This window comes from Macaca thibetana, chromosome 3, assembly GCF_024542745.1.
Source record: "Macaca thibetana thibetana isolate TM-01 chromosome 3, ASM2454274v1, whole genome shotgun sequence".
Taxonomy (NCBI): Eukaryota; Metazoa; Chordata; class Mammalia; order Primates; family Cercopithecidae; genus Macaca; species Macaca thibetana.
Window position 1 is genome coordinate 8,193,234 of NC_065580.1, and position 25,721 is coordinate 8,218,954.

A 25,721-nucleotide genomic window follows, 5' to 3' on the forward strand; every position below is an offset into this window, starting at 1 on the left:
ACAGACATGTGCCACCATGCCTGGCCAATTTTTAAAATTTTTTTATAGAGACGGGGGTCTCACTATGTTGTCCAAGCTGGCCTTGAACTCCTGGTCTCAAGTGGTTCTCCCACCTGGGCCTCCCAAAGTGTCAGGATTACAGACATAAACCACTGTACCCAGCCAGAGTAGATATTAATCACTCTTCCTCACAGATGGAGATGTCAAAGAGGGGTCAAGGTCACAGGGCCCAGTGAGGGGTCAGAAAAGGAATTTAACTCCAGGTCTTTTTACTTTAGCCAATGCTTCTTTCCATTTACCATGTGGCCTCAGTTCTATGTTCTATGAAAGGGCAGGGAAAGGAAATGGGTTGCTGCAGTTGCCACTATGTATGCCAATGTTACTGAATGTCAAGGACTTCACAGAAGTCACACTTCGTATCTCCAGCATGGCAAGGGAACACATCAAGGATATAAATGGGTTATGAAATACAGTATCTAACAAACACAAACAACACCAGGTCAATAGAAGTACTTGAGGTCTCACTTGCCTCTGTTCAGAATTGGTGGCCCACTGGGATTTGTTGGCACTAAGTTTTAAGTATGTACTTCCTGGCCAGGCCCAGTGGCTCTTGCCTATAATCCCAGCACTTTGGGAGGCTGAGGCAGGCGAATCACGAGGTCAGGAGTTCGAGACCAGCCTGGCCAACATGGTGAAACCCCCGTCTCTACTAAAAATACAAAACTTAGCTGGGCATGGTGGTGGGCACCTGTAATCAGAGCTACTTGGGAGGCTGAGGCAAGAGAATCGCTTGAATCCAGAAGGCGGAGGTTGCAGTGAGCCAAGATCATGCCATTGCACTCCAGCCTGGGCAACAGAGCAAGATTCCATCTCAAAAAAAAAAAAAGTATGAACTTCCTGTGCCAGCTTGAGTAGAGAATCCACTTTACTGAGTATAGTTCTAAGCAATAAGCTCTTGGCATGAACTAGGTGACATATATCTTGAAGATCATAGGGTTATTTTATTTATTTATTTTTTGAGATGGAATTTCCCCCTTGTTGCCCAGGCTGGAGTGCAGTGGCACGATCTCGGCTCACTGCAACCTCCACCTCCAACCTCCACCTCCCAGGTTCAAGCGATTCTCCTGCCTCAGCCTCCCAAGTAGCTGGGATTACAGGCATGCGCCACTATGCCCAGCGGATTTTGTATTTTTAGTAGAGATGGGGTTTCACTATGTTGGCCAGGCTAATCTCGAACTCCTGACCTCAGGTGATCCACCCACCTCGGCCTCCCAAAGTGCTGGGGTTACAGGCATGAACCACTGTGCCCAGCCCAGAGGGTCTTTAAAACATTTTTTAGAGGTCTCCCTCTGTCACCCAATCTGGAGTACATGGTGCAATTATGACTCACTCTAACCTCCAACTCTTGGGCTCAAGCAATCCTCCTGCCTCTGCCTCCCAAGTAGCTGGAGCTACAAGTGTGTGCCACCATGACTGGCTAATACAATCAGAGGGTCTTTTAACCTTGAGTCCTTGACATACCAGAATGTGACAGGCTTCTTAAAGTGTCCTTTTATTGAAGGGACTGGTAGAAGAGTGATGTTTCAATATATATCCTTTTGAGCTTTTGGAATTTGGTACTATGTGATTTTATTACCTATGCAATAAATGAATGCAATTACTTTTAAAAATGGCTCTTCCTTCATGCCTTACTTGGCTGATCCTGTAACTGCTCATACAGGTTTAATTTCAGTTTTGTAGCCCAACGTTGCCTCAATAATTTGTCAAGTCAATAAGCCTCTGTTATGTATCCACCACCGATAAGCCCTCTCACTTTAAAAATACAATATACTTTTGAAGCTTGGTCTTCCATGTTGGTCTGGGAAAGTGCTTGGTTAATTTAGCAAAGGGGTGTTCCGAAGAGTATCTTTAGACAAGTGCTTTAGTAGTGAGTTAGAGTTAAGCTAAGGCACCTCTTCTTTCTCCATTGCGACATCTTACCACCAGACTTGTTTCTTAGAAATTGCACTGGTTGAATGTGGAGCCCAAGGTAGATCAAGACTGCATGGAAATGACATTCTTCTCTGTTCATGTCTCTGATGAATTGTCAGTTAAGGCATAACCAAAAAAATCCTTTCTTGAGTCCTGCCCCCCTCCTCAGTCCACCCTGGTGACAGTGTCTTTGAAGGTACTGATTTAAATACATCAGCCTGACATTAACAGTGTTCACTAGGCTAACACAACACTCCTAATTTGGAACAAATGTCACTGAGACCCAGAGTTCCCTCCTGCCCTGCTCTGTCTTGGCCGGGCAGTCCTGGAATTTGTGTAGGTTTTTGTCCTCCCTGGAGCCAAATCACTTCCCCTATCTAGACTGCATCTTCCTAAACTTGCCTGGCTTTGCTGTTATTAATTTTAATATTAATTTTAACCAGCTTGGCTCTACCTAGCCTTACCTGAATAACAATTTCCTTGTGACCAGATGACACTCACTGTAGCTGGCCAGCCTTGCCCTGTGTCCTGAAGCTTGGGTCACTCTTCTGTTGACTTGCCTGTCTTGTCTCTTTCTTGCCCACTAACCTGAGGTGGCTATCAAGTCAAAGTGTCTGTGACTTTTGCCTCTAGATTGACAACTCTACCGCTGGGAATTGGGAGGAGGAGGAGGACGGTAAAAGGCGCCACCATTTCTGTGTCTCAGAAGGGGGGAGGTGAGAGTCATCTGCAATTAGCGGATAATTAGCGCTACTGACCCTTGGGGCTCATCAGCGCTCCTGGGGCCAGCCCCCAGCAATCAGCCAGGGCAGGTCGGGAGTGTCAGGCCCAGGAATGAATAGGGCTCATCAGCGGCGCTGGAGCTGGGGAGCCAATCAGGGAAAATTAATAGCAGAAGAGAGGGAGAGAGAGCGAGGGAGGGAGACAAGAGATAGACAGACAGACAAGAGATACAGATAAAGGAGAGAAATGAGAAAAATCGAGTAACAGAGACTGGGATAAGGAGTAAGAGATGGGAAAGAAATAATCAGAGAGGAATAGGAATAGAAACGAGGACGGGAAAGGGAAGAGGAGTGGGAGGAAGAAAAAGAATGTAAAGGATGGGAGAAAGATGGAGGGAAAAGGTCAGAGGAATGGTAAGTACTTGGCATAGTGTGGGCACTCAAGGAAATTACCCAGAGGCAAGAGAAAGGGACTAGGGGAAGTTGGAGATGGAGGAGGAGGAGGGAATGAGGAAGAAGGTGAAGAGCCAATGCCAAGAGAATAGAGACCAGAGGCCAGAGTGCCAATGGGGCAGACAGGAGGAAAGGGGCCCCATAAGAGTAGCGCTAAGCCATAGTACCGGGCGGGCGCAGCGCGCCCCCTGTCGGCCCCGCCTCGCCTCCCTCAGCCCCGCGCTCTCGCTGGAGGGGGCGGCGGCCGTGCTGTCCTGCCAGTCGCCCCCGGGCTTGCTCTGGGGACCGCCACAACGTCCGCTCCACGGGCGGGGGAGGGGTGTCGGAGCTGGGAGGCACGCCGGGGAATGACTCGCGGCCCGACGGAGGGCCGCGGCCTGGAGCAGAGGGGCGCTGTGGTCCGGCGCCGCTGCCTGTCCCTGCTGGTGCGCCCTCTCCGCCTGCCGCCCGGTGTCCCATCCACGCTTGGCCCCGCTGCCCCGTCGGAGCCTGGGCCACCTCTCGCTTGCCCTCCGAGCCGGGCCGAGCTCGGGCCGGGTGGGCTGAGTTGGGGGTGGACTGGGTGGAGGGAAGGGGACCGGCCCAGCAGCTGCCGCCGCCTTCTCGTCGGCCGCAAACTTTCACAAAGCGGCGTGTCCGGCCTCATCAATCTCCATTAATAATAGTTGGTTGGGCCGCGGGGGGCGGGTGGGGGTCCCGGGCCGGCCGGCCAGGCCGCTGGGAACGGGTACTGCGGAGGGAGCGGGAGCCGGGCGCGGCGGCGGCGGGCGGAGGGAGGAAGTGAAGCGTAATTTGAGGAAGATGGATGAGTCCGGAGGGCGACACCCCCAGCCCGCCCGCTCGCCCGCCCCCTCCCTCCTTATGAGAGAGAGGGAGCGCGGCGCCGGAGCCACACTGCGCCGAGCCCGCGCCCCGCCGCCACCTCGGCCCGGGAGCCAGGGAGCGAGCCCTGCGTGTCCGCGCGGGGCGCCCGAGCCGCGGGGCGCAAGGAGGCGCCCGGAGGGGAGCGCCCCGGGGCGGCCGCAGCTCCGAGCAAGATGCAGCGGGCCGGAGGCGGTGGTGCCCCCGGGGGCAACGGCGGGGGCGGCGGCGGGGGCCCGGGCACTGCCTTCTCCATCGACTCCCTGATCGGGCCGCCGCCGCCGCGCTCCGGCCACTTGCTGTATACCGGCTACCCCATGTTCATGCCCTATCGGCCGCTCGTCCTACCGCAGGCGCTGGCCCCCGCGCCGCTGCCCGCTGGTCTCCCGCCCCTCGCCCCGCTAGCCTCCTTCGCCGGCCGCCTTACCAACACCTTCTGCGCGGGGCTGGGTCAGGCTGTGCCCTCGATGGTGGCGCTGACCACCGCGCTGCCCAGCTTCGCGGAGCCGCCCGACGCTTTCTACGGACCCCCAGAGCTCGCTGCCGCCGCTGCCGCCGCCGCCACTGCCGCCCGAAACAACCCTGAACCAGGCGGCCGACGCCCAGAGGGTGGACTGGAAGCCGATGAGCTGCTGCCGGCCCGCGAGAAAGTGGCAGAGCCCCCACCGCCTCCGCCTCCGCACTTCTCAGAGACTTTTCCAAGTCTGCCCGGTAAGTGCTAGGGCCGACCAGGGCGGGCGGGAGGCCGGTTCACCTGGAAATTCCAGACAGGAACCTGCTCGGAACCTCGGCACCTGCCTGGAACCTGGAAGTCCCATACCTTTAGATCGCGCGCAGGTTCTGACTCTAATTCAGTTCCAAATACAGCTTCTTTAGATCCCAGAATCCCCGCCCTGCTCTGTCCCCACAGCCCTGAAGGCTAACCAAAGACTTTCCAGTGCTCCCTTCACATTAGTGCCTTTCCGTCAGCATCCTAGCCATCAAGCCTTGGCCCTGGCTCCTTTTCAGAATTCCTTCATTTTTTTTTTTTTTTGTCTCCTCTGCCAGGGGTAGACAAGCTACAAGGATGGGATTTCCGGGGGCACCAAGATGGGGGTATGTTGGAGCAGCTGTCAGTTCAGGCACGTTCTGGCTTCTAAGGAGATCATACTGACCCTAAAGGCTCAAAGGATAGGAATAGGGTCTGTGGATGCAGGGGCAAAATGTGTGGGGGTGGGGGGGCGGGGGGGGACGGGGGTCTTAAAGCCCTGACTTATGAATTGGCAGATTCAGAGCTAAGCCTTGAAGAACTGAGTAGAGGACCAAAGAGAACACTAGCTACGGGAGGCCTAGCACACGCTGGACAAGTGCTGACTAGGAGACCAAGAGAGAGGCTACAGGATGGGCTGAGTTGGGTGTGGCCCAAAGATCTAGGGTGCAGAACCCAGCTAAGATTCAGCCGACAGATAATTCAAGGGCCCTGGACCCTCCATGAATGGTGCCTCTCCATAGAGGCAGGGTGTATTAAACTGAACCTTGTTTAGAGTCAATTCAATTAGAGCCCTCCTGACCTCTCTATTGGTCCTTAATTCCTAGAAGCCAGATAAGCTTTCTTCTGGCTAGATAGATTCAGGTGTTCTGAGTTCAAAAGCTTATACAATTTACTGGGCCCTATTTAAGAAAAATAGGGACCACTTGCAAGTGTGGGGGACTCTGATGCTTCAACATCTTTAGCATCAGAATGGAACCGTTTCTGCTCAACCATTCATTGCATCCAGCTTAGAGGTGGAAATGACCCCAGTAGGTCTGGGGGCTGACTTGAACAGAGACAAGAAGGGAATGCAAGAGTCCTTTTGTCCTTTGCCAGCAGAGGTAATTCTTGATTATCAGTTTTTGGGCCCTTTCTGACATTGTCCAAAGGGTTAATCACTCTTTCAGACCCCAAGGGCTACCATAGGGCCTGTCTTCCTATTCTTTTCTCCTTTTGCCCTGGCATTTTGCTTTTGGGGATTCAGCTGTTGTTTTCTTTTTTGTACCTGGTTGGATCAGGAAGACCCAGTAACTGAAGTCAGAATAGCATCCTCTAAGGGGGATCATAAGGAAAAGATAGAGCAGCAACTGGAAGGTGGAAAAAAATGTCCACAAGATAAAAGGGCCCAGGGTGGGAGCCTGGAAGTCAGCATAATGATCTTAAGAAAAAAAAAGATTAGTATGATTGTCAGAATAGGATGGTCCTAAGGCAGAAAAGAGAGCAAGGCAGGCCATCAAAGAGATGGCTTTGGAGGAGCTAGGGCCTGAAGGTGTAACCAGACACATATAGAAAGAGATGAGCTGAAGAGAGAGGATGGAGAGGGGATCTCTTGGTGGTGGGGACATAGGGGAATATGCCCAAACCAGGACAACAAGCAATTCGTCCCACCCTTTCAGGTCTGCTCAGTTCTTATTTCGACCTATATGTATAATGGCGGCTTTTTTTCTGGATCATATAGTATATTGGCTATAAAAACAGACATTGAGAAAGAGAGGAATAAGCAGAGAAAAAACAGAAGAGAAATATTGATGAAACAAAAATAGAGGAAAGGACCGGGGGAAGAGTTGTATACCGGGAATATACAAAGAGAACATGAAGAAGGAGAGGGTTCTCTGCTGGAAAAGGGACTATGGACTGGGCCAAATGAAAAGTGAACTGTATTACTGGACCACAAGTGTGAGTGAGTGTGTGTGTGTAAGAGTTCTGTCATGAGAGGATTTGGGGGTAATTAAATAAAAATACTAGGGGAATAAGGAAAAGTTTCAACACTAGAAGTAATTTTCTTTAAAGGGTTTTTAATACTGAGAGTGATGGGAAACTGGAACTTATATAAAATGATGACAGAGCTTCAACATCTGAGGAAAATGTTGAAAGAAAAAAAAAGGGAAATTTGTGTTGTTCGTGGAGTAAAGGCAAGGAATCTTTTTGCCAAGAATGATGGAAAGGAGAACTTAAACAGAGGAAGAATTTTGAAAAAGTGCTGGAATAAAGGTAATCACTCATGCTGGAAGGAGATAAAGGGTTTATAGTGGGGAGGCTGGGACATAGTAGTAAGGAGCAGAGACTTCAGAAGAAACATTCAAAGAGCATGAGGAATGAGAGTTCCTATCTGTGACTGCTGCTTCTGTCACTCTCAGTAAACATGCTTCCAACTCTTCCTGGCCAAGTCATTCATATCCACCTTCCCAATCTTGAGTTTTTCCTGAAATCATTGAGAAAAGAAAATGCAATTCCAGAAATGAGAGACATAAAATCGATTGGGGGACTGATGACACATGACCCAGGCTAAAAATGGTTGGAAAACAAATACTCTGTTTTGGGAATTGTATTAAAGTATTTGGAGTGAAATGACAGAGCTCTCTGCTGTGAATAATGGGATTGAAACCTCAACATTAGAAGAGTTTGGAGAAATAATGCAATCTTTAGAAAGAGGAGAAATTGTTTTCCTTGTGTGAATGAGTGACAATGGTCTGAAATGATTATTTTACATTTCTTTAGTGTTTTACAACTACTAGCCCGTTTAAATAAAATCATAGTATAGATAGGCCAGTTTGGAGAATGATTAGTATTTTCTTTGGGAATTGAAGGGAGTATTTTTTTAAATTTGTTGAGAGTTAAGACAGGTACCATTCTCTACTAGACTTAAGGAAGGATAAAAGGAACTTTGTTATGATTTAATTGCAGGAGTAGAAGCTAAGCTATATTAGCAGATGAAAAGAAATACGATATATAGAAGTAATTGGGTAGAAAGTTATCGAAAATGGTAGATTGAAAAGAATCCCAAGTTTGGAATGTGGGAAGCAGTGGGGAAAATTGAGATAATGTCTTTAGTAAGAGCGATAAAGAGAATTCTGAACTGTTAGGAAAGATTAAAGTATGACTCAATAGAAGAGCCCAAAGTAGTGCTGGCCATATGCAAGCCATATATGGCATTAAAAAATTTTTATTAGCCACATTAAAAAGATAAAAATAGGTAAAATTAATTTTAATTATTTAACTCAAGATGTCCAAAATATTATTTCAACATTAATCAATATTAATATTTTTAATGAGATAATTTTATATCCTCTTTTCATATTAAGCCTCCAAAATCCAGTGTTATTTTAGACTTCCAGCACATCTCCATTTGGACTACCCATGTTTCAGTTGGTCAGTAGCCACAGGTGAACAGTGGTGACCGTATTCAACATGACGGATCTAGAGAGTTTTAAGAACAGAGTTATGTGAAAGTGATGGAAGAAAAGGAGCTTTGAATTGGATAATGGGTCCTCAGTGTTTTAGGAATAATGGAGAGAAGAGAGCAGGAAGCTCTAAATGACAGGAGAGAACAGAATTCTGTCTTAGGTGGGATGGGCAGAGATGATCTCGTGTGTCTGAAGGTTGTGTGAGCTCTGCCTGAGAGTAATCAAAGCTAACTTGCTGTGTGCAAGATGTGGTGCAGATATGCATCACAGCAACAATGGGTGAAAAGGATGCTATGTGCTGGGGAAATGATGAAAAGAGCTGTGAATGTGGAGAAATGCAGAAAGCCAGGCGCAGTGGCTCACGCCTGTAATCCCACCACTTTGGGAGGCCGAGATGAGCGGATCACCTGAGGTTGGGAGTTTGAGACCGGCCTGACCAACATGGAGAAACCCCGTCTCTACTAAAAATACAAAATTAGCTGGGCATGGTGGCGCATGCCTGTGGTCCCAGCTACTCAGGAGGCTGAGGCAGGAGAATTGCTTGAACCCAGGAGGCGGATGTTGCAGTGAGCCGAGATTGCACCATTGCACTCCAGCCCAGAAGACAACAAGAGCAAAACTCCGTCTCAAAAAAAAAAAAAAAAAAAAAAAAAAAAAGGCAAAAGAAAACTTTGAGTTGGTGGTGTCTAGAGCTATTATTCACTCAGGGGAAAAAAAAAGATTGGATTGCCTGAATGCAAAAGCTTAGGAAGTGAGGAATGGTAGCTACTCCATATATATTTGTTAGATGGATGACAAAAATGTAGTGAGAGATTGACATGAAAATTAATACCAGTACTGGGCATGGTGAAGAAAACATTTGTAGTTTAAGGTTATATAGAAGATATGGGAATATAATGGGACAAACTTGAGACATGTTGATGTAGTAAACATTGTTTTTTTAAACTAAGCATAAAAAGATTTGCTAATTTCTGAATAGAGGTTGGCAATAATAATTGAAATCATACAAGGAGACCAGGGAGACTTCGTAGGAGCCTAGTATTCAAGTGCTGATTACTGTAAGCTAAGCACCTGATGGTAGCTAGGGAACATTTGGATGACCATCAATTAATTTCTGAATAGGTATCCCCTATGATTGTCAAGATATGGTATTTACTTATGAGAGGAAAACAGAAAATGATAGTATGACGTGGAATTAGAGAATTATGTTGTTGGAAACAAGAGGGAGATTTTTGGGGGAAGTGATGGAGATCCGGAGTATGTTTTCCTAGAACTTTTGAGCATACAGTGAGAGTGATTGCTACATTGACACTTATAGAAAGGCAAATACTGCATTAACTTAATATGATTGATGGAACATTTGTTTAGGAGTTGTGACACATGGGTTCAATTCTCACCTTTGTCACTCATTAGTTGTATAATTTCGACAAGTCACTTAGTTCAATTCAGGGAACATTTATTGTGTGTCTATTACAGACTTGGTATATTTGAGACATAGTGGGAGATTCAAAGTCATGTGACTTCTCTAGGCTTTGGTTTCCTCAGCTGGGCCAAAAGTTTTGGTTCAGATGATTTTTAATGTTCCTTTCAATTCTCTAGGCCTCAAGTGTTTAAAGTAGAGCTCTCAACCTGGACTCCACAGACCTTTCATCAGGGAATCTGTTGGCTATGGGTGGGAGAAAATTTATACCTTTATTTTTTATCACTTCAGTCATGAATATAGGCCAAAAATCATAGTTGTTTCAGCAGTGCATGATGTTTTTGTCACTGAAAGAAATCACAGATAGTTTGATATAAATTTACAGTCTTTGGAGGAACCTTGTTTAATGAATAAAGAAACATGATTATATCACAAATTCTGTTTTAAACTATATTTTAATATACTTGGCTTCAAATGTAATACTATGTATTTTATGTTGTACATCTAAAAGCATTATTCTAGAAAGTGTTCATAGGCTTTACCAGACTGACAAAGGACTTAAGGGCACAAAAGGGTGAAGAACCCCCTGGATCAGAGATAGACCTCAGGAGTGACAACAGGAAAATTTTATTAGGAGGATTAGAATCAGAGTCTGAGATGCCCTGTGCCATAGTGAAAGTAACCCTTCAGGGGGTTGGCAGAGAGAAAAAGAGTCTCTAAGGTGGCACATGTAAATATGGAGATATATATAACAGATGATTAGGAGGATTCTTACACTTGGAGTGGCGGGCGTGAGTAGACTGTACTGGGAATAATGCAGAGAGGCAATATTTGGTATAATGGGGGAAATATTTTAATTGGAAAGAAGGAAGAACATGCATTGTGAGCAAAGTGCTTTGCATTGAGAGAAATGTTACAACAGGAAGCAAGAATTCTGCCTGGGAAGTAATAGGAAAAGAAAAGTAATGGGAAAAAAGAAACTGATTTGGAATTAGGAAATAGAAAAGAGAGAAGTAATTGAGTAGATGTACAAAAAGAGAGAGATTTAAACAGGAATGATGAGAAGGAAAGAATTTGGTGGGAAGAAGGAACATTTATTTAGAGGGAATGGGGAAATGCCCTGTGCTGGGGTAGGAAAGAAACTTTGTATCTGAAGCAGTGAAAAGGACAGAGCTCTCTATGCAAGGTAGTGCTCATAGCCAACAAAAGGTCTGGATTAGGAGTAGTAAAAAAGAAGCGGGAAATTTTTATTGGACGTCTGATCTTGTTGGGAGAAAGTTATCAGCTTAGAGTAATGTGGGTGAAATGTTGATGTGCTAGGACTAATTGAGAGAAAGGGTGATAGGGAGAAGAGACGCTTGCATTTGGTGCTATAGAGGAGTGGCCCACACAAGTTGAATTAAGGTGTAGTAGGAAGAGACAGGTGCCGCAAGCAGTGTCTTCACTGGCCATTATAGAAGGGAAAGCAATGATCCTTATGTGATGAAAAGAATTTGTATTAGAAGTAGAGGGGCTATAGGAACTCAGATGAGGGTTATAAGCAAAAGGCACTATTCAAAATATGAGGACTGGGAGGAAGAGGAAAATACTTCTGACTGGGGGTAGTGGGAGGCAGATGTCTTGACTGAATTATGGAGAAGATGGTATTATAATAGAAGTAATGGAGAAAACAGAACTCTGTAGTGGGGACAGTGGGAAGAGAAGTAATGCAGAGGTGTCTTCATTGAGGGAAGGAGATGTAATTACCCTGAGTGTGAAGGTAAGAAGTGCTTTGTGCTGCAATGAATAACTATTCTATGAATTATGTGTGGACACTACAAGTACATAAACTGATTAGCCTAAGCAAAGGAAGTGTCTTAGCTTCCTCATCAGTAAAATTAGGGGTTTGAATTAGGTGATCTCTAAGATTCCTTCCAGCTCTACAATTCTGTTTTTATCTATAAGGATATCTTTATTAATGAATTGTTTCTTTTAAAAAAGAAAGGCATCCTGAGCAAAGGGCCTGAGGAAACTCTATACTTTTTGGTGGTGAGTTGTAGTCATGGAGGATAAGGAGGTAGCAAGGTAAGATACATGCATCTTGAGGTGAGATCAGGGCTGGTCTTTAGGTGGAAAAGGCTTGTCTTCTGGGATTGGGGAGGGCATACCTGAGCTATGACTGTGTATAGCTGTCCCATTAAATAAGAGAGAGAAACATTTGATAAAGATGGTAGATTTTGTATAGGCCAAATAGAGTGGGGATCAGTTGGGACCAACTTTAACTGGTGAGGAAGGAAGCAGTGGAAAAAAAGAGAAGCTGTGTCGTAAAATTGGTTCCTAGCCTTCTATATTGTTTCTATATCTGGAACAATATTAATGATAGGCTGACATTAGAATTCAGTCTCGTCCCAGTGTGGTGGCTCATACCTGTAATCTCAGCTCTTTTGGAGGCCGAGGTGGATCACTTGAGTCCAAGAGTTTGAGATCAGCCTGGGTAATATAGTGAGACCTTGTCTCTACCAAAAGAAATTTGCCAGGTATGGTGGTATGTATCTCTAGTCCCAGCTACTCAGAAGGCTGAGATAGGAGGACTGCTGGAACCTGAGAGGTTGAGGCTTGAGGCTGCAGTGAGATGTGATTGCACCACCTCACTCCAGCCTGCACAACAGACAGAGCAAGACCTTGTCTCAAAAAACAAAAATTCAGTCTCTGCCTGGGTGCAGTGGCTCATGGCTGTAATCCCAGCACTTTGGGAGGCTGAGGTGGGCCAATCACTTGAGTCTAGGAGTTCGAGACCAGCCTGGGCAACATGGCAAAATCCTGTCTCTACAAAAAATTAGCTAGCAGTGGTGATGCACACCTGTGGTCCCAGCCACACAGGAGGCTGAGGTAAGAGGACCCCTTGAGCCTGGGAGGTGGAGGTTGCACTGAACCGAGATCATGCCACTGCACTCCTGCCTGGGTAACAGAGTGAGACCCGTCTTAAAAAAAAAAAAAAAAATCAGACTCTTTTTTTACATTAAATGTTAACAAAGAGATGAGGTGTAGTGCAAAGAAACAAGCATGGGCTTTGGTCAGGAAAGCTGGGTACAAATGTTGGTGGTGCACTTTCTTTGTAATCTATAGAAAGTACTCACCTCTACAGTCTGTTTCCTCACCAGCGAAATAAGGACAGTAATATTTACCTCACAGGGTTAAGGATTAAATGCACAGATATTTGTGCAGCATCATGAAAGTAATAGATGCTCAAGAAATTATCCTTATTGTCCTTGCCTTGGAAATACGTGGGGAGCTTTCCTGGGAATTAAGTTGGGAAAGATCCTTTTACTAGGAATGGTGTAGGATAGGTGACACTCTGTGTACTGAAAAGGACAAATATTTCTGCAAGTGATGATAGAGTAGTTCTGTGTTCTGAGAACTGATTATTCAGGGACTGCCAGGAAAGAACATTGTACTGAAGCTAATAGAGGTAGATTTCACATGTCTTTGGCTCTTTCTCCCTCTTTTCGGTTTCCGTGTCTCACATTTTGGTGTACTCTGTGAATCCCAAGGCTGCTGAAACCCCTTTACTGTGCCTCACTGGGGCCTGTCCTCCCTTTCTCCATTAAAAGAAAAAAAAAACTCTTCTTTTTGCTTTATCAAAAAATGTCTATTCCCTCATATGTTTCATCTCAATTTAATGTTAAAATCAAAGCCACTGGATTACACTAATTCACACTCAAGTGGATTGAGATTTTTAAAAGTCCAGATGAATTTCAAACTGGTGGAATCTTACGTGGTATTACTGTGAATAATTTTAGGTAATATGGAAACATTAGCGTGGAGGGAGAGTTGTGGGAATGGGGTGGAGAGGCTTACTTTCCCTGGAGTCGTGTGACCATTGTCTCTTCTGGTTACAGCACTGCATTTAGTCAGAACTCTTCGGGTTGGTAGTGATAGTGGCTCAGCTCTCAGCTAAAATGGGGATTTATTGCTTTCTGTAACTACAAAATACCTGAGTGGATTCAGAAATGCAGGTAGTGTTGTGAGGTCTTTCTTTTTCGCTCCCAACCTGGCTCCTCTTTCTGTCTTCAACTCATTCTCTCCTTAAGACAGCTTCCTTAATTTAGCTAGAGGTAAGAGAAGGCACAAGCACATGCAGTTCTAAATTTTTGTAATCCCAGGTTAGGACCTGAGTGGATTCTAGTGTATATAAAACCCTGGGATGACTGATTCACTAGCTTGAGCCATGGCCCCAGGGAGATAGCATGTTGCAATTGGTCAGAACCAAGTCACATGCCCACCTTTAGTCAGGAAAGTAGATAAATGCTGTTAACAGTCCCACCAAGTAGTGGGTAGTGTAGCGGGGAAGCAGTACCTGAAGGAAGTGGGTACTGCTACTGAGCAAAAGGGGGAAGGTATGCTGGGGAGACGAAAACAACCCAAGACAGATGTCTCCCTCAACCAGAAAGAAGGAAAAGAATGGGCCTTCAGCTCTCTTTCAGTATTAGGAAGAAATACTGAAAGGAAATCCTTTGTTTCCCCACTGGCTAGCTAAATAGTGATAAAGAGATCCTGGCAGTGAAGCTCTGAAGAGAGTTCTGTAACGAGGAAGGCAGAGAGAGATGAAGATAGTAGAAAAATTTCCATCCCTCAGTGAGGCTTTCTCTTTGCTCTGGTACATATACGAGAAAGAGCTCTACGAGGAATGAGAGAGAAAGCTGTAAACTAGAAGCTAGAGAACACTGGATGTTTTTTGTTTGTTTGTTTGTTTGTTTTTGAGATGGAGTCTCACTCTGTTGCCCAGGCTGGAGTGCAGTGGCGCGATCTTGGCTCACCGCAAGCCTCCCGAGTAGCTGGGACTACAGGCATGTGCCACCATGCCCGGCTAATTTTTGTATTTTTAGTAGAGACAGGGTTTCACTGTGTTGGCCAGGCTGGTCTTAAATTCCTGACCTCATGATCCGCCCGCCTCAGCCTCCCAAAGTGCTGGGATTACAGGCGTTGGTATTAAAACAAAACTTTCTTTACTTTGGCCGTATTATTTTCAAAGTTAGAAAATACACCTTTTTTTTTTTTTTTTTTTTTTTTTTTTTTTGAGACAGAGTCTTGCTCTGTCACCCAGGCTGGAGTGCAGTGGTGTGATCTCGGCTCACTGCAACCTCTGCCTCCTGGGTTCAAGCGATTCTCCTGCCTCAGCCTCCTGAGTAGCTAGGATTACAGACGTGCACTGCCCTGCCTGGCTAATTTTTGTAGTTTTAGTAGAAACAGCATTTTACCATGTTGGCAAGGCTGGTCTCGAACTCCTGACCTCAAGTGATCCATCCGCCTCAGCCTTCCAAAGTGCTAGGATTACAGGCGTGAGCCCCTGTGCCTAGGCAAAAATACACTTTTAAATAAAGGAAGCACTGATTAGTAAGATTACATCATGCAAACCAGTAAGGACAAAAGATTGGGAGAAAGATTTGGTGGGAATTTTGTCTCAGGAATGATAGGAAAAGTAGTTTGTTAAAGGACAGGTGAAGTTTGGTGAGTGAAGTCTCTCTGATGACAATTTTAAGAATCTTCTCTGAGAATGTTAAGGGAAGATATTAACAATTAGGCCAGGACTCTGTGTTAGTAAGTAAAAGGGATGAGATCTTTTTCTTTCTCTCTCTTTTTTTTTTTTTTTTCTTGAGACAGGGTCTCGCTCTGTCGCCAAGGCTGGAGTGCAGTGATGTGATGTCAGCTTACCGCAACTTCCGCTCCCAGGTTCAAGTGATTCTCCCACCTCAGCCTCCAGAGTAGCTGGGATTACAGGCACGAGCCAATGTGCCCAGCTAATTTTTTTGTATTTTTAGTAGAGACAGGGTTTCACCATGTTGGCCAGGCTGGTCTCCAACTCCTGGCCTCAAGTGATCGGCCCATCTTGGCTTCCCGAAGTGCTGGGATTACAGGTGTGAGCCTCTGAGTCTGACCAAAAGGGGTGAGATCTAAACTTGGATTTGATAAGAAGGTTATTTATCTAATGAGACATCTAAGGAGAAGACTTTTACAAGTGGGAGAGGAGGAGAAAATATTTTACTGGAAAGAATGAAAACAGCATTAACTGCAACTTTAGGAGATTAAGATTCTAGACCTGACACTCTGTCCCTCTCTGTGTGACTTAGGAAAACCATTTAATTTGTCCGAAACTCCATTTCTTCACCAGAAAATAAGGTTACTACCTCTCCTAGATCTGCTCTACTTCAATCAGTTGCTCAAAGATAAGATAATAAATGTGAAAAGTTTTTTGAAAAGTTAAAGATCATACAAGGGTGCTCTTAGAAATGGCAATGTTAGTATGCCCTGAAAGGAGGTCTAAGCTTAAAATGGTGGGAAATTGCCCTGAACTTGTCATGAAGCTGGAAGGGGTTCTGGATGACAGTGATGTAAAGAAAATTGTGTTGATTTGGAGTAAAGAATGCTAAAGACTCATAGGAAGAGTGGAGAGAGAGAGAGAGAGAAAATGAAAATGAATGTTTCCAATTATACCTAAAATTATAGGCAGGAGTAGGAGCATAACGGAAGCATGAAATTCATGAGAATGAGTGAAAAATAAACTGAGAGCGAGCTGGTTGGTTTAAACAATGGAAGAAAGTACTGTTTTTGAAAAGAACAGAGAAATAATTCTGTACAGGGCATGATGAAATGAGGATTTGGAAGTGGGAGTGATGACAAATATGTCTCTTTTTTGAGGAATGACCTGTGTTTCTTCCCACCTTTTGACCTCACCCAAACTGGAACTGGATTCAGGGAGATGAGTAGTTGGCCTGGGAAAATCGGGAGGAGATTCATTGTCCTAAGATGGGCAGGGCAAGAGAGAACCTTTCCTAAGAGTGGTTGGGGCAAGTGTTAGGATAGTTGTTTTTGAAGTAGAAGTCAGAACTGAGGGGCTTCTCTTCTAAGAATACTAAAGATAATTGATTTCCTACAGAGATAACAGCAGGAGCTGCAGTAATAGGGTGAATGAGGGACAGCACAGGGGCTAGATGAGTTCCTGTAGCTGGGAGCCTAAAGTTATTCTCCACTCCCTCTGTGGCTTCTCCTCTTCCTTGGTGCCTCCAACGCAGGCCTCCCTGCCTAGATGGAGTGAGTCTAAGGCATTGTGTTCTTTCTGCTGGAGAACACCTACCATGGATCTTTGGCCCTTGATTTCTTCCCTAGCCTGAACTGACCCATTACCGAGATGGGCCTTCTTTGTGACTCTGGAGCTGCTCCCCTTCCTCTTGGAGGGAATGCCCCATGCAAGCACGTCTCCTGGAGCATGAGTGCTGTTCTCTGGAATGAGATTAATGCCCTTGGCATGAACTCTACAAGTAATCAAGGTTCAAACCTTGTGATTTCTAGTTCTTAGGATAATAGCATCCACCAGGAGAATTCACATGAACTCTGTTTCCTAATGACCAGTCTGTCCTACCATCACTTCCCCTGGCCAGAGGCCAAACCTTTTTTCACAGACTAGACTCAACCATAGGGAACAAGCTGGAAACTCCATATACTCTTCTTATTACCAATAATATCATTCTCATACATAAAGGCCAGAACCTTTCTGTCTGTTTGGCCTACCTACCTAGCACAACAAAATAGTTTACAATTTTAAAATTTTCATTTTGCTGAAGTATTCTCATCAGAACCGTTATTTCATTATTTTCCATAGGAAATTTTTTTCATGCAAACCAACAACTTGCAATTTTCCATGTAAAAATTTTTTTTTTTTTTTTTTGAGACGGAGTCTCGCTCTGTCGCCCAGGCTGGCGTGCAGTGGCACCATCTCGGCTCACTGCAAACTCTGCCTCCTGGGTTCACGCCATTCTCCTGCCTCAGCCTCCCGAGTAGCTGGGACGACAGGTGCCCGCCACTACGCCTGGCTAATTTTTTTTATATTTTAGTAGAGACGGGGTTTCACCGTGTTAGCCAGGATGATCTCGATCTCCTGACCTTGTGATCCACCCATCTCGGCCTCCCAAAGTGCTGGGATTACAGGTGTGAGCCACCGCGCCCAGCCAAAATTTTTAAATCTTATTTTATTGATTGTTTTTTGTTCATACCAACCAATTATACTGTCTGCAATTGGAAATTCACTTTGTGTGGTTTTTTTTTTTTTTTTTTTTTTTTTTTTTTTTTGAGACAGAGACTCTGTCGCCCAGGCTGGAGTGCAGTGGTGCCATCTCTGCTCACTGCAGTCTCCGCCTCTCGGGTTCAAGCGATACTCCTGCCTCAGCCTCATGAGTAGCTGGAATCACAGGTGCACGCCAACACACCCGACTAATTTTTGTATTTTTAGTAGAGACAGGGTTTCACCATGTTGGCCAGGCTGGTGGTGAACTCCTGACTCGGGTGATCCACCCACCTCAGGCTCCCAAAGTGCTGGGATTACAGGCATGAACCACCATGCCCAGCCAGAAATTTACTTTTATGAACATTGTATCCACCAAGTCCAGTTATTCTAAATCAAATTTTGCAAACAGAAATTTTATCAACGAGATTTGCTTCTTGCCAGGCATGGTGGCTCACACCTGTAATCCCAGCACTTTGGGAAGCCGAGGTGGGAGGTTTGCTTGAGTCCAGGAGTTTGAGACCAGCCTGGGCAACATAGTAGAACCCCAGCTCTGCAAAAAAATAAAAATTTAAAAATTTAAAAAATTAGCCAGCCAGGGTGGTGTGCGCCTGTGACCCAGCTACTCAGGAGGCTGAGGCAGGAGGATCACTTGATACCAGGAGTTCAAGGCTGCGGTGAGCTATGATTGCTCTACTGCATTCCAGTCTGGGTAACATAGCAAGAACCTGTCTCAGGAAAAAAAAAAAAAATTTGCTTCTTTCAATTTTTAGTTAATAGCAAATTTTTATGTTCAATTTTTATTTTTTTACTATTAATATTCATTATAAATTGGATAAAAGGAAATACTTTTATTTCTTGGCTAATTCCTGAGAAAATAGTTAGCTGTTTTGAAATTTCCACATTGTAAAGGATCACATTACTGTGTTGCTCATTCTTTCTCTGCCTGTGTCTTTGGCTACTGCAATCTACAGTGCTGCTTCTCTTGGGGCAGCAAGAGCAAATGGCAGGGCCAAAATGTTTTGCTTTGCTTTGCTTCAAATGTATCTGTATTCTAGGGGGAAAGGTAGATGAGGTGTTTCTGAAAAAGTACCTTTTGCTTTGTTTCCCATAATTTTTCCCGTATTTTCTCTCTCCCTTCTCTAGACTTTTCAGCCCTTTCATTTTATCTGACTCATTTTTTTTGTTGTTGTTATTTCTCTACCCCACTTCTTTCTTTCCCCAGTCTTCTTTCTGCCTTCCTTGGCCTTTCCTTCTCTCTCCCACTCCTTGTTGGTCTTACACATTGTCCCAGACTCTCCTCTGAGTCATGTGGCTGTATTTTCTCCTCTCGTTGCTTTCTTCTATTGTCCCACCCCATTTCGTTCCAAGAGTTACTTATCAGAGTCTTCAATGTCATGATTATAAAGGCTCAGAGAGAAACTCTTGCTCCTGCCGCTCAGCATCCCACTGGGATCAAGTAACCAAGAGAGGTTGTGAACCTGTGCTCCTTGTATGGCTTTAAAAGCAGCACTGAGGGTGGCCGGCTCATGTGTGCTTGATTTTATGGATCTGTCTGAAGACAGAGGGATGGATGATATGATCTCAGGAGGGCCCTGCCATATCAGGAACCTGGGAGCCTCATCTCAATCATCATCAATTTAGATTTATTGGACACCCCCTGGGTGCTTGGAGTTGTATTAACTGATTTCATCCTTCAAGCCTCGAAGTCTAGTTTCTGCCTTTTTAGCACTGTTTAACATGTTGTAATATTGGGCTGAGTTTGTACAAGCCTTTGTTATTCTTTCTGTTATTATTTACTACACAGTCTGTTTTTAAAAAATTAAAATAGAGGATTTACTAATGGAATTGTCATTAATTTTTTTAAGCATCCTGTAGATTTTTAAGATCCTATAGATTCCTACTGCATATGAATTCCTCTCCAGCTAATGTGAGATCTGAGGGCATTCTGAAAAGTGGGAAGGATAATATTCATAGGGAGATGTCTTATGCACTGGAGCTGGGTGGGATGGGGTTGTGGTGATTATCATAGGAGGGGCTTGGGAAAGGAAAGGACAGGGAGGGAAAGAAAGGAGACAGGGAGCACATGCATGAGCATTTGGAAATCATTTATTTAGTTAACAGATGCTTATTGAGTGTCTACTCTGTGAAGGTCATGTTCAAGACACTGAAGATATTGCAGTGAATGAGAAATATTCAGAATATCTACCTTCATGAAGCTATAGTCTATTAGGAAGAGACAGCCAGTAAAATAAATGAATAAAATTGGTAACATGGACCAAAGTAACAAATAAATCAAAGAAAGGAGATAGAGAGTATCAGAGAGTATGAATATTAAAAGGAGGACCAGGGAAGGTGTCATTGATAAAGACCTGAAGGAGGTAGGGAATAAGCTAGTGCAAAGATCTAGGTGAAGAGTAGTGTATTCCAGACAGAAAGAGGAATCATGGGCCAAGTGGAGTGCGGAGGACAGAAGCTGGGAAACCAGTTAGAAGATGACAATGAACCAGGTCAGAGATAACTGTGGCATGGGCTAGTTGGAAGCAGGAGATAGGGAGAAAGGATTGGGCTCTGGGGTATTTTTTTTTTTCTTTTTTTGAGACAGAGTCTCACTCTGTCACCCAGGCTGGAGTGCAGAGGTGCATCTCGGCTTACTACAAGCTCTGCTTCCCAGGTTCACACCATTCTTCTGCTTCAGCCTCCCAAATAACTGGGACTACAGGCGCCTGCCACCATGCCCGGCTAATTTTTTGTATTTTTAGTAGAGACGGGGTTTTACCATGTTAGCCAGGATGGTCTCAATCTCCTGACCTCATGATCTGCCTGCCTTGGCCTCCCAAAGTGCTGGGATTACAGCGTGAGCGACTGTGCCCGCCTGCTCTGGGGGTATTTTAAAGGCAACAGCACTAGCAGGGCTTGCAGGTGGACTGGATGTGGGTTGTGAGAGAGAGGAGTGAAAAGATGGCATCGAGGTTAGGTTTGAACACACGGAGGATGCAGTTGCCAGTAACTGAGATGGGGATGATGTGGATAAAGATGAGAAAGAGCTGGTTTGGGGGAATGATCTGATTGGAGTTCAGTTTGGGCCATGTTAAGTTTGAGTTCTGTGGAAGTGGAAAATAGTGGGAGAAGAGCTCTTAATGAAATGAAGGAGGAAATTAAGGGTGTGAATCTTAGAGAAGACAACATAGATTTGGCTAGGGATGAGATAGAGGAGAAAGAACAGGCTGATGGGAGATATTATGAGGAGCGAATTAGCTACAGACAGGATACAGTACTTATCCAGATGGGACTTGATGCTGGGTGCCAGTGAAGCCTGAGAAAACTAGTAAAGAAGAACAAAAGCCATTGGCTGGTGAAAAGCAACGTACAGGAGTGGCATGGGAAGACTGGGTGAGCCCAAACTGGGGCATGCCGCATGGACTTTGAGAAGGTTAGAAGAAACAGGAAGCACTCCAGAAAGAAAAGGAGAGGGATGAAAATACCTTTGAGGTATGAAGTTGATTGGGATATAGATGGGTGATGTGGAAAAAGGTTGAGAGTTCTGGCCACTAAGGAAAATGTCAGCTGGGCATAGCGGCTCACACCTGTAATCCTAGCACTTTGGGAGGCCAGGGCTAGAGGACTGCATGAGCCCAGAAGTTCAAGACCAGCCTGGGCAACATAGTGAGATCCTGTCTCTACAAAAAATAAACAGAATTAACCAGACATGGTGTGTGCCTGTGGTCCCAGCTACTTGGGAGGCTGAGGGTGGAGGATCACTTGACCCTGGGAGGTCAAGGCTGCAGTGGGCCAAGATTGTGCACTATACTCCAGCCTTGCTGACAGAGTGAAAGTCTGTCTCAAAAGAAAGAAAGATAGGAAAAGAAAATGTCATTGTGGCTCTTGAGGAAAAAGACTAGGTGTAGACTGCACCTGCGAGGGGAAAGGGAACATGGTAGGGGGTGGGGTGGGGTGTGCTGAAGGAGAACACCAGGACGCTCTGACTGCCAGGAGATGTTCTATCTGTGAACACACACACCCTCTTTCCCTAATAAAGCATTTCCCCATGCCCTGAATTTAGTTTACTTGGAGTTGTATTCTCAACCTGAGTCTGCCTATCTTAGGCATATCTGATATGTGGCTGATACAGCGAGATGCATTCCTACATATAAGTTATGCAGGCCTCCTGCCTTTGCACAGTGGACACTTCTGGAAAGGAGCTGACTATTCAGCTTGCAGATTATCCATTTTCTCTTGTTCTTCTGCCTATTGATTGTCTTTTGACTTGTTTCACTGCTTTTTGGTCCTTTGAGCAGAAAATGGAGTTTGTAAAACTCACTGAAAACATGTGTAATGCATATTTGCAGTTCTGATATAAACATCATTGGATACAAAGATTAAAACCAATGGTTGAATTAAGTTTTAGAATTGTGTGGATTAAAATGTTTATATGCTTGTGATTACAAATAATCAGTATTCTACTGAATCAAATTTTTTTTACCCTTTCCTTCTCTTCATTTATCCCTGTTGTACTTTTCCCTCTTCCTCCTCCTCCCATATTCCTTCCAGTTCTCCCAGCTGACATCAAGCTTAGGGGCCTCAGGATTCTGAACCTGAGCAGAAAAACAGCTGTTTGTGTTGCTCAGGCATCCTTGGCTGGGGAAAAGGGAAGGTGGGAAAGAGATGGTGTCATTTTAAGGTCAAGGGAAAGGATTGAAAGGGGATCAGGAAGCCTAAGTAAGTGGGAGAAAAAATCTGGCCACACTGAGGGTGCTGCATGGCTGGGAGCCATGGAAATGAGGTTCAGGGACTGCAGATCTAGGGAAGAGGGAGAGGAGGAGACAGAACAGAAGCCATGAGACAGCTCTCGTCAGCTGGACCAGATGAGGACTCCCAGGAGAACAGCAAAGGCTGAGCCTTCCTCTCCCCATCTGTCCTGTCAAGGTCAGTTCTGCATTGCTTCACTCCTCCTCACAGTGGCTCCAGAAGGATCCCAAGCTGGGTCCCATACTGCTTCATTCTGGCCCCTGAGGCTGCGAGGCCTGGCTCTGGAGGGGTGGTATATGACTGCGATGCTGGGCCGTTGGTCTCTAGGTTCCGAGAAAGCTGGGGAGGTGGTGGGTGAGAATGAGATGGGGGTGGTGGGGAAGTTGAGGGGTCATTGTCCATACACTTATTGCCTCCCACACTTTTCCGTAGTGAAATCTGTGCTGGTTAATACCTTTCTTCCCATTTCTTTGTCTTCCCTAAACCTCTTCCCATTCCATATCCTGGACGTACCATCCTTCTGCCTCCTGTCTCCCCCTATCTTCTCCTCTCTATGGCTCTCTTTTTTCCTGCTCTTGTCTCCCAACCCCCCATTTCTGGCCATGGTTCCATGTGCCTCCTCCAAACTCTCTTTTCCTTGCTTCTCCCTCCCCATCCATTGGCTTCTTGCTCCTCACAGCAGAGGGGAAGGTGTACAGCTCAGATGAGGAGAAGCTGGAGGCACCAGCAGGAGACCCAGCAGGCAGCGAACAGGAGGAAGAGGGCTCAGGCGGTGACAGCGAGGACGACGGTTTCCTGGACAGTTCTGCAGGGGGCCCAGGGGCTCTTCTGGGACCTAAACCGAAGCTAAAGGGAAGCCTGGGGACTGGAGCTGAGGAGGGGGCACCGGTGGCAGCAGGGGTCACAGCTCCTGGGGGGAAAAGCCGACGGCGCCGCACAGCATTTACCAGTGAGCAGCTTTTGGAATTGGAGAAGGAATTTCATTGCAAGAAATACCTGAGCTTGACAGAGCGCTCTCAGATCGCCCACGCCCTCAAGCTCAGTGAGGTGCAGGTCAAGATCTGGTTTCAGAATCGACGGGCCAAGTGGAAGCGCATCAAAGCTGGCAATGTGAGCAGCCGTTCTGGGGAGCCTGTAAGAAACCCCAAGATTGTTGTCCCCATACCTGTGCATGTCAACAGGTTTGCTGTGCGGAGCCAGCATCAACAAATGGAGCAGGGGGCCCGGCCCTGAATGGGCGCCCAAGAACTTAGGAAGGCAAGGGATCTGTACCTGAGCCTGCTCTGAGACTATCAGGGTTCTGTGGACCAGAGGGGCTGCAACTGTGATTCCGCCTTGAGAGGGACTAGTTGGCAATTAACCTAGCCCTGAGTGTGTTCCTTCCAGAACCTGAGATGTGAGCACTTGGCCTTGAGCCTGTTCCAGAAACCTTCAGGACTAGGGGCTTCAAGGTTAGAGGGGCTGGGGTTCTAATTGCTGAGGAGCTGTTGAGACTGAGGTGGACTCCTGGGGACGGGGTGGGTTCTAAGATGCCTAGGGCCTGAAGGTTCTGTGGCGAATGCCCTGAAACAGCTTCTGATGGGTGGAGGGATCAGGTGATACCTAGCCAAGTAGATCGCAGCTCCTTATTTATTTGTGTAAATGTGTATATATGGAGCTATCTGTCTCTGTCCGTCTGTCTGCACCCCTGAGAGGGATTGGGAAAGTTGTTTCCTTAATCCTCAGCCAGAGTTCATCTGTCCTACTGCTTTGGGGTAGGCCCCATCTTGCCTCTCTTTACAAAGAAATGAAATGCAACCATCACTGGCCTCTGTAGAAATTCTTCAGCACTCCCCCATCTCCCCCACCCCATGTTAACTACCTCTACCCCCGCGCTTTTCCACTAGGGCTGCCCACTGCTCGCTCTTGCCTCTATACCTCGTGCTCCTAACGTGCCATCTCTTCCTGCTTCCCATTAAACAGGCAAGCTTCTCCAGCTCTGTTTTCTCCTCCTTGGATGAGCTGGCAGACTTTGGGAGAGATTAACTTCCTGTTGTATTATGAAGTACTTGACCCTAGTTTAGCTGGGGTATGTCCAAGCCATCTAACTAAGTGGAGGTCACTAACGACTGGGGCATTCATATCACCTGTGAGCTCATGAATAAATTGTTTTCTATGCAGAAGACATGGCAGCTTAGTCTGTCTCTGCCACCCTTTGATATTCCGGATCCAAGGGCCTAGGGGGAAAGACCCACTTCCAGTTTTCTGTTCTAACGGCATTAACTGTCATCTCTTCTTCTTCCCGTTGCACCATTTTTGAAGCTTGGGATACCCCTACCTCTTCTGTTACAGAATGAGATCGGTTGAGGGCGGGCACTGCAAAGTGGATGGGACAGGAATGAATTTGTGTGATAGACATAGTAGAGGCTTGGGGATTGGAACAGCATTAGTGGACAAAGTGAACACAGGGAGCAGGGCTCACAGATCCATCTGCAGACAGCAGGCAAAGGGCACAGAAACCAGTGGAAGTTGGATTCATGGTAACTGGGCTTCCTGGGAAGAAATATGACCCATATTGATTTGGGAGGGAAGATACAGTAGAGAGCAGAGCCATCGAGAAGAAAAATGGGCTGTGAATGAGGCCAAGAAATTCAGGAAATGAAGGTATTAATGTCAGGAAGGGGATGGAAGTACAGTTCAAATACTTGGCCTCCTTACTTTCCTTAGAGGGAAATCTTCTAGCTATTCCTGATTCCTGGAATGGAAGACTTATCAACGTCTCATCACCCTGACACGTGCTGGACACTTCTTATGGCGAGACCAAGACAGCTCTCCTTGGCAGCCCATTTCTCCTAGCTGGTTTGGGCAACCAAACAAAGCAACCTGGAGCCGTGACTGGTCATTAACAATGGTTCCACAGTTCTCCAGCTAGGACACAGAGCTAGGGCAGGTCTTCTCTATTTTTTGGCTCAATTTCAGCAGGGCTTGAGAATTAGGCTAAAAATATGTAGTCCAGACCAGCCCCATTCCCAGCCTGGTCTAGATCAAGGCTAAGTCTCCCTGATACCTTAGATTCAGCCTTCACAGGAAACCTATGGGGTTAGAACCTTTTTTTTTCTTTTTTTGAGATGGAGTCTCACTCTGTTGCCCAGTCTTGAGTGCAGTGGCACGATCTCAGCTCACTGCAAGCTCCACCTCCCAGGTTCACGCCATTCTCCTGTCTCAGCCTCCTGAGTAGCTGGGACTACAGGCGCCCGCCACCACACCCGGCTAATTTTTTTTTTTTTTTTTTTTTGTATTTTTGGTATTTTTAGTAGAGATGGGGTTTCACTGTGTT

At 45.8% G+C, this 25,721-nt stretch overlaps 4 protein-coding genes across 4 annotated transcripts in view; all 4 read left to right on the forward strand.

The window, feature by feature from the left end:
- Window positions 1-25,721, forward strand: part of TMUB1 (transmembrane and ubiquitin like domain containing 1) — a 106,026-nt gene that overhangs the window by 16,363 nt on the left and 63,942 nt on the right. The gene's annotated exons all lie outside the window — the stretch shown is intronic.
- CDK5 (cyclin dependent kinase 5) overlaps window positions 1-25,721 on the forward strand; it is a 126,380-nt gene that overhangs the window by 8,924 nt on the left and 91,735 nt on the right. The gene's annotated exons all lie outside the window — the stretch shown is intronic.
- On the forward strand, window positions 4,038-24,217 carry GBX1 (gastrulation brain homeobox 1). The gene is made up of 2 exons (XM_050785905.1): window positions 4,038-4,718; window positions 23,085-24,217. Exons 1-2 carry the CDS (start codon window positions 4,184-4,186, stop codon window positions 23,636-23,638), a joined length of 1,089 nt encoding a protein of 362 aa, XP_050641862.1. The 5' UTR covers window positions 4,038-4,183; the 3' UTR covers window positions 23,639-24,217.
- Window positions 6,573-25,721, forward strand: part of FASTK (Fas activated serine/threonine kinase) — an 87,543-nt gene continuing 68,394 nt past the window's right edge. Inside the window, exon 1 of the mRNA XM_050785877.1 lies at window positions 6,573-6,576. The gene's annotated coding sequence lies outside the window, so the exon portion shown is untranslated. The remainder of the gene's footprint in view (window positions 6,577-25,721) is intronic.